The sequence below is a fragment of the Poecilia reticulata genome, chromosome 22, assembly GCF_904066995.2.
Source record: "Poecilia reticulata chromosome 22, P_reticulata-male-v2, whole genome shotgun sequence".
Classification (NCBI taxonomy): domain Eukaryota; kingdom Metazoa; phylum Chordata; class Actinopteri; order Cyprinodontiformes; family Poeciliidae; genus Poecilia; species Poecilia reticulata.
The window spans coordinates 18,047,084-18,056,215 of NC_088851.1; the positions used below are offsets into that span (position 1 = coordinate 18,047,084).

Consider the following 9,132-nt stretch of genomic DNA (forward strand, 5'->3'; position numbering starts at 1 on the left):
ACTGATCCACACCCACACTTTTATATCCACAATTCTCCCACTTGTAAGGGATATTTATGGAGGGGTGACTCAGCTGGCTGTTCAAATATTTAGAAATGAAAGACTGTCTTCTACTTTCTGCTAAGCACCCTTTTCAGTCAGGGGACAACAGTCTTAACTCTTTGCAGATGTGCTCTGCGCTCTGTGAGACACTAAAGATGTTTTCGGCTAAGTGTGTGAAAAAAACAGACTTCTGTACGGTGCCAGAGGCTTCTTTTTATTAGACATTGATCTGCACTTATCGCCTCTGACCTTCATCGTAACAAGATATTGCTAAAAAAAAAAAAATCTGATTGATCATGATTAAATCAAGCTGTAATTTACTCTTTGTGTCAGATTTGATGACTACTTTTAATTATGTTTCTGAATATAAATACATATATTCATATTCATAATTATAAATACAGTTGTCAATAATTAGAAATCAAGTAAAATTCCTCAAAGCTCCTTTTTATTTAAGAGAAGCAGGCAAAGGTTTCTTCATCATTAGTCAAATTAATTAAAACTGTTGCATCAAGAGGATTATACAACATATTTTTTCCTCCCTATTTTTTTAAACTAGAGTGAGGGCTTAAAAATATAAGCAATCATTCTAAAACAATTCACTCAGGAGATTCACGAAGCAGGGGATTCATCAGAGGTTGTTATGGCTAACCCCGACAGCTGTCACATATTTTCTCAAGCTTGTTGTTTTCTACCAACATCAGCACATATTTGTCAAATTATTTAGATTGACAGTGAAGAAAGATATGACGTCTTCTGTGAAAATTGAGTCTTTTTTATACCCTGCGGTTAGTTGTGTGTTTACTACCATCTCCAGAGGTGCGTCAGGGACGTACTGGTGTTTCAATTTCATTCCAAGTCAGGACCTGTCAGAGGATTTTGAGCTGAAACAAAGACATGTAGACATCAGAACAAAGGAGTATCTGAAAGAGGCTTGAAATTGTCCAGCCAAGCTATTTTCAAGGTAGTTCAGGGAGACAATTAAAAGTTTGTTAAAGGTCAGACATAAGGTGTTTATGGTAACTACAGAAAACAAGAGAAACAAATTGTTTCTTTTTTCCATCAGATGAGTCCGGCAGTGGCCAGCCTGAGGGGATGGACATGGTGGTGTGCAGAGCACCTGGAGGGGAATTGTATGTGGAGGGGGAAACTTGGAACCTGAACGAGTGCATGCGCTGCACCTGCAGGAAGGGACGCGTCCTGTGCGACATAGAAGTTTGTCCCCCAGCGCTTTGCCAGACACCCGTCAGAAACAAGGACACCTGTTGCCATATGTGCCCAGGTAATAAAAAGAGGGAAAGGAGGGGGTTCCTTTCAGGAAAACAACAAGGTTGAACAGCTTTAGGAGGGGGCCATGTGAAGCAGGTCAGGGTTGTTTAAAGCTGCTGTTGATGTGCTATCAGCATGTGGTTTTGTAGGGTCTCGCATGTTGCTCTTTGCGGCCAGTTTTATGTCAAGCACAGAGGCCCATAAAGAAACCAGCAAAGACCGGTTGCGTTTACGTAGAACTCCTCCAGGCAAGAAGCACAACATGTGGACTGCTTTCACCCAGCGGCCCACATCAGAGACTCGTCTAACTGTCTGATTGCTGATGGGACGAGACTGTAATCTTTCTGCATCTGTAGTGCTCCACTGCTGGGGCAAACGTAAAACCACATGCACATTTTATTTACAACTGAAGCCAAACATTTCAGAATGTCTCACACATTTATAAACTTGCAAACAACATTTCCCATGCACTCCCAAGAATGAGGCCCACAAATCATCCATGCATGACTGCATCTGAGAGCTGCTCCTCGAGAATGCCGGCCTGCCTTATCCCTGCATCTCCGCACACAAAAACGGACTGTCAGAGGCCGCACTTTGATATATATATGGGCCTGGTCACCAGGAATGTGAGAATAACATACATCTCGCTGATAAGCCTTGTAATGGATGTGTACAGTGGAGTGTGTACATGCTGACTGAGTCCCCCTTAGTATGGTCATTAAAAGGCCATAGATCTCAGCCCTGCAGCCTTGTCAAAGATGGAGATAAGAGTTTGGGCTTTAGTGACAGCTGCCAAAGAGAGTCACCTGGAAAGCTGCCGCGACAGCCCTGTAGCCCTTGTGGATTGAAACGTTAAATATTGCGGGTCACTTAGAAGCTGAGCTCTCAATTAGGCAATGCGCGGCATTCTCCGTTAGCTGTTCACACGTATTTCTGGCTTTACTCAAGCGATGTAAGTGGCTCTAATGTGACAGGCTTCTGCAGTGTTTCATTACTGATCAGATTTGCATGTGTCCACCGACAGAAGAGACAGAGAGCAACTTGCTACCAGTGAACGGCAGCCAACAGGAGTTCTGCATAACCGCCGAAGGAGACATGCTGCAAGCCGGGGACTCCTGGAAGGCCAACGCCTGCACGAGCTGCACGTGCAACAACGGCACTATTCAGTGTTTCTCCCAACACTGTCCGGCAGCCAGCTGCAGGGTGCCGGTTTTACTCAAAGGCCAGTGCTGCCCACATTGTCTCGGTACGTTTTTGGGTGGGTGTCGAGAAAAACATAGACAGGAGAAAGCTGCCTTTTGTTCTGGGAAGTTATCCTTAGTTGAAACAGTGTTTCGTTTAGTTGGCACATTTGAAATTATGCATAGTGCTTTGGGTGGGGGGGATTTTATATGAGACCAATACAAAATAGCACAGAATTTGTCAACAGGTTATTATTAGTCATTTGGTCCACAAATCAGACCCTTATGGAAAAGTGGCAAGAAAAAAGCCAGTGTTTAATAAAAGCAATGAGAAGTGTGGGTTTTTTTGTATTATACGAGGCACATAGGCGACACAACAAACATCTAAAAGGAGGTGCTCTGGTCAGATGATACAGAAATTGGTAGAAATCAAACTCTGCACACCAACCTCAAAGCAAAACATGGTGGTGGGGGCTTCATGCTGTGTCAGTAATATTCTCTAGTAGGGACAAAGAAGGTGGCCGGAGTAAGCAAAAAGAGGGATTGTGCTAAATTAAAAACGATACTGGAAGAAAACCTGTTGGAGCAACAATGTAGTGGTTAGGATCAAAGCTCGTATTCATGTGTGAGATGTACTCACAAATGCATTCCTCGCTTTTTGCGTTTTTATTTATATAAAACATCAAAAACCATGCACTAACTTCTGACACTTCACACCCATCCACTTCTACATGCCAGTGTGTCATAAAATTCCCGCCAAAAATACATTGATGCATATAACAAAACACTGTTTTTGGCTTTTGCAAAGCGCTGTATCACTTCCCTCTACTTTTGAATGATGGCGTTAGTAATATTGGTTGTAATGTTATGAGTCATGGTGCTACTACAAGAGAGGGCTTAAACTGATTCTCTGACCATTTGTTAGATCCAGCCACTTAAACACTAAACAGGCAAACAGGATCACATAGAAAACATTCCATGTGCCAGACCCACACAGTCCGCTCAGAACGAAAACATTCCTTGAGCATCCGCACATTCACACGTGTTTCCTGTCCCCTGGCTGCATCGGCCCATAACGCTTTCGCCTGCTGGCACCACAGGAAGGCAAAATCCCATGTCAGCTTTTCCTATAGAGGAAAAACTAAGCATACCCTCCTATTGTTCGCACTGACGTGTAGCTGTTTTGTTATTTAGCCGATGGAAAACAGAGCTTTTGACGTAATGTGCGCACAAAGCGTCCCAGTGGAAGTTCGGATGACAGATCCAATAAACACAGCTTATCAGCTGAAACACCAGGGAGTGTAAACACTAGCTCACTGCAGAACTCTGAAAATATTGGCATCTTGCTTCTGTCTGAACAGAATCAACAACATCAGCATCAGTGACTGTATCCACCAGGACACTGCATGAAGTGGTCACCACCACATGGCAGAGTGGATCTTGGATTACAACTGTGACTGTCCCACCTGTCACCGCTGATACAGGTAGCTGTCTGATCTTCATCGTCCTCCAGTACCGATTCTGTCCTGTTAGCTATATGGCAGCTTTGCCAAACTCTTCCTGCCAGTCCCTGAGAGTGTTTATGCTAATGTGGTCTGTTGGGAATGGCTTAATAAATGAGTGAAATGTATATTAAAACAAGAGTGATAAATGGACTTGAGCTAAACATGATCCTTCCTGAGAGAGACAGGAGTCATTTTTCATTTTGAATGACTGGACCCACTTCTCTGCCCAGGAGTATATCATTAGTACAAGATGTTTTCAATTTAGGGTCAGTAAATGTTGCTGTTACAGTGCAGAGTAAGTTTTCCATGGGATGAATACATCAGTTCCCAAGGAGTTTAAGTATTTTCCAGGTCTGGATAAACATGGAAAAAGTAAGAGTATTTAAAAAATATTTGTATTTCAGACATGCTGTTCTTGTATAGATCAATTTTTCAATCAGATAATCTCTGCAAATGTCTGTCCTTCCATTCATCTATGCATATGTCAGTCAGTCCCTTTATTTATCTGTCTGCCCATCAGTGCATATATTTACAACCTAAGGTTGGGAATATTTTCTGTATATTTATAGGGAGCTTCTGTTTTTATACTTTAATAAAGGGAAAAACAAACAGAGGCCCCCAGAAAGTGGAGCATTTAGGTATTTAGAAATGTGTAGAAATCCAGATCCATAAACGTACTATGTCTTTTCTGTCTCACATAGACCAGCCACGTTTGGGTGAGAACTACCCCAGCCATACGGAGATGGCACTTGTTTACCAATCAGCTGCATGGATCCTCGCAGGACTCCTTTTGGCCATCATTATCTTTCTCATTGTGGCATTACTCATCAACAAGAAAAAGAAGTGGGTGCAGATGTCCTGCTACAGCGCACCAAAGAAGGTGAGCGATTATCCGCAAATTGATAGCCTGTTGACGTGATGAGTTTTGATTTGACTGGCTCTAATCAGCAAACAGTTTTTCGGAAACACAACTTGAGTGCAGCTACATTTAATATGTAGCGTCAATCAGGTCACACTAACAAAAGTGCTCTTCAGTTTGGAAGCTACTACTGAGGACAGGAGGTGGGAATATTACTTTGGTTCATTTAGGCTGTGACAGAAAAACAGAGAGAGTACAACCTAGCAGATAACAGGAAGGTTGAAAAGAGTACAACAAAGTTTCCGTTTATCAATTTGAGCTTTTTAGCTGTTTGTTTTCATTTGGAAATCTCAAAGGCAAGGTAGGGGTTAGCTTTTTATAGAAATTAGAACTTTCTGTGTTGTCTTTTATTATAGTTTTATTAAAGTTCTTAGAGAGAAATTGGAATCATACAAAATCCAGTATGTGCAGGTCGGAAATAGGACACAAAATCCCGATTGCTCCGTCTTTAAGCAAAATATCTAACAAAGAAATGTTACTGTTAAGTTGAGCTTAATTTCTGACTTTTCCTAGGAAGCATTTTCCCTGATTTCCCCCGTTCCTGGCCCAGCCAGTACTAAAACTGTCACAGCTTAAGAATAAATGGTGTTTCCCTTTGCTCTTTGCTTTCAGATAGCAAGAGGTCGTGCCACCCATAAACCTTTAAATGAGCCTATAATGTCAAAATATCAAGTTATCTCTCTTTCTATAACAGGCGAGCGCCAGTGAACATAAATCATGACGCTGTCACTGCACGTCTACCAAATAATGACCTTAATGCGTTGTTTCCCCCCCGCCCCACAGACGGTCATCCTGAAGAAACACGTGAACAAGAATTCAGTCATCTACATGGAGCCATCCAAGGAGAATAAGTTTCAGAATATGAAGAGTGACTGCGGCATCATCCACTTCTCTCCAGAGATGAGCTCGCCTCCCTGCACGGAGAAGATGACCATTCCCAGGGCCAAACTGAGCATGGGCAGTGACTGGACGCCACGCTAAAAAGAAATTTATAACAGCAACTGAGGCAAAAGAAATTCCCATACTGCTCAGTTTTTCCCACTTTTTCTTTTGTATGAGAGATAAACTCAGCAAGAAGCATATGACCATATGCTGTTTTTTTCATCATTCGCCGATTATCTTCGTAGTTTGGACGTTCGGTTGAGCGACAAACTTATAGTGGCGATGGACTAGTGGACGTATTAAGAATACAGCCACTCTGGGTTGCAAGGAGGATTCAGAGAGACTCATCTGCCAGAATCAAACTCTTGTACTGTAAAACACTTGCTTCTTACTGTTTCGTTTGAAACTGGAACTTTGCAGATGAAGGAGGAAGAGAAAAAGCTTTAGGACAGGGGTTTGGGCTGTGGCATAAAAGGAACATTAAGAATGCTAACCCCCCACCCCACAAAATACAGCAGTGCATCGTGGATGTAACCATCGTTAGCAGGCCAGATTCAAACCCCTGCATTAGAATGTGTGGTTTTCATTTTAGTTATTATATATTTTTACAGGATTTGTATCATATGTGCTCTTGTTTCTGTTTTGTTTCTTACTTTAGAGCCATTTTTAAAGTTATGTTTATGCTATTTGGAACATTCCCACACACTTCACAAATAACAGCTTTGTCTAACTTCAAATGAGTGGAGCCATTCCTTTTTCAAAGAAACCCGGTTAAAGCAGCTGCGGTGCCTTGCTCAAGCATTCATATCCCTGGAACACATTTTGTCACATTACAATCTGAAAATTCAATGCATTTTACTAGTATTTTCTGTGACTGACCAACACAAAGCATAAGAAATTCTGAAGGGAAAGGAAATGTGATTTTAGGGATTTTTTTACAAATAAAAATCTGAAAGGTTTTGTAGAAAGACGTCTCCCAGTAGTTGTAGCTGCAAGTCTTTTGGAGCATCACCAAATAAAGACTAAAATTTTTACCAATTGTATTTTGCAAAGAATCTCTTTCACTATCAAATTGCATAGGGAGCCAATTGGATTCTCATCCCATTTCTGCCACCACTACGTTTCACCATAGGGATCCATCACACATGAAATTTAACTTGGCCAAAAGATTATATTTCAGTCTCACGTGACCAGAGCAACATTTTTCCATCTGCTTGCTGCATGACTCATCCATAAATATGAGATTTATTGGAGTTCAAAACTAAAGTCTGTCCTGCCAAAACAATTATCCACGTTTGTGGCTCAACCTATTTATAGACAAGGTTAAATATACAAGTACACCACACCTTTCAGAATTTTATTCATAAATAAAATGAAAATGATGTTTCCTTTTGCTTCCACGGTTGTTTTCTTTTTCTTGTTGGTCCAACACATACAATCCAGAAGAAACATTGAAATTTATGGCTTCAGTTTGAGTCAATGTGAAAAAATTCAAGGATATTAACTTTTCTGCAGACACTGGAGGTGAACCGAGTCTAAAACGTACCTTCCAGTCATCTTCTTTCAGCCAGAGCTCTGTAACTCATTTGAAAGCTATTAGAGGTGAACCAGGCTGATTGATGTTCCTTCAGGTTGTGTCAGGTTATGACCAGCCAAGTTAAAAAAAAAATGGATCGGCAAGGAATGTCCTTAACACTTCTTTCACTTAATTACGACATAGCTGCTGTTTATACATGTCAGCAATTTGCTTGGGATTATTATTTATAGAGCTTTAACTCTACAGCCTTAGTGTTTTCTGTTTTTTTTTACACACATTACTTTGGTTTTAACTTTTAGCCAGTGTCAAGAAAAAAGTAGTATACACAAGGATAAAGAGTTTTGGATCATCCACTGTTTATATTATATTAATGTGAAGTGTTGTCATTATCGGAGTTGAGAATGTGTAGGTGTTGATATGTAAAATTTCTGTTTTCTTCAGAGCCAGCGAGGAAAAAATATCACCGTTCAGAATTCCTGAAGGAATAAAAGTCCTAATCAGGAACTTTTTAGGTACACAGAGATGTTGAACCACTGGAGGTGAAGGTTCTGGACCTGCTTGGTCCGCACAAAGGACAGATTCCGAGAAGCATTGCAAAACAGTCTAGTTTTTGGATCAGAGTTGTCTCTTCTTTGCCAATATCCCAATTCTGAAACGGTTCCAATGCCAAAATAGGTCAGAAACCAATTTATTCTGAAGTGTTTGCAGTACACGTGTCTGTTTGAATCATAAGCTTTAAAACGAAAAAGTGGACCGTAAAAGCTCTGTCGTATGTGTAAAAACGTAAATTCGTAGACGTTAGAGAACCTTATTTATTTTTTCACATAGCTTTATTTATTAATACTATAGTTTGAGATTTTTTTCTTTATTGAAAATAGCTTTAAGTAGCTAAATGTAATGTACATTGTAGACCGTTTATCATTTCTCTTTGCTATATTCTCTACCTTATTTATTTCAGTGCTGCAAATCTTGTAAATATGTTTCTAGATTAGAAACTGTAACATTTATGCTTTTTATTTAAAAAAAAAATAAATGTGTGAACCAGAGAGGCTTGTGCTGATAAACTTGAATTTCCCAAACGTCAGTGATGTCATTCAAGATGGTACTGGTTAAGGGTTTTGCTTCACTTGCATACCCACACACATCTGGTCCTAGACTTGTGCTGCAAATGTGAATTCTTCTTCTTTTTGTTCCTTTAGATCTGCTTGCTTTTCATTTGCAAATGGATCCAACAGAGATGGTGTTTGAGCATGAATGAAGAGGAAGAAGACCTCTTCTTTGGGCTGGTAAAATACTGAATGAAATGACTCAAGGCCTGGACGTTTGGCTTGCGCTCAACTGGTGCTTTGACTTGCCCTGCTAAGATCACCTATAAAGAAGCTTCTGGAAGTAAAAAAAAATACCATCTTAGTGTCTTCAAGACAACTTATTTACCATATATATATATATATATATATATATATATATATATATATTTTATTGGATGCAATCTACATGCCCACTGGTTAACAGGAAATCCTGTTTTTCTTGTTAGCAACCTTGTAGGTTGTTTGGCATTATATTTTTTGTCAGTAAACTGAAAATGGATCATTTACAGTTTTTTTTAGTTAATTAGCTGATTAGGTTGTGACACTGTGAGCTTCTAATAATGTCTCTGTTCATAGTATTCTAATTTTACGAGACACTCAATGTTGGCTTTTCATTATCTGTAAGCAACAAACATAAAAATAACGAGGACAACAAGGAATAGATTACTCGGTGTGCTGATTATATGTAATATATAAGTTTCACTTTCTG

The 9,132-nt window shown here is 40.1% G+C and overlaps 1 protein-coding gene across 2 annotated transcripts in view; it reads left to right on the forward strand.

The window, feature by feature from the left end:
* The window catches only part of LOC103458532 (cysteine-rich motor neuron 1 protein), a 42,080-nt gene extending 33,682 nt beyond the window's left edge, over positions 1-8,398 (forward strand). For both annotated transcript variants that reach the window (XM_008399428.3, XM_008399427.3), the window contains exons 11-15: positions 1,109-1,324; positions 2,336-2,557; positions 3,854-3,976; positions 4,699-4,877; positions 5,700-8,398. In XM_008399428.3, the coding sequence (XP_008397650.2) occupies positions 1,109-1,324; positions 2,336-2,557; positions 3,854-3,976; positions 4,699-4,877; positions 5,700-5,897 (938 nt within the window). In that variant the 3' untranslated portion in view covers positions 5,898-8,398. The remainder of the gene's footprint in view (positions 1-1,108; positions 1,325-2,335; positions 2,558-3,853; positions 3,977-4,698; positions 4,878-5,699) is intronic.
* The last annotated feature ends 734 nt before the right edge of the window (positions 8,399-9,132 follow it).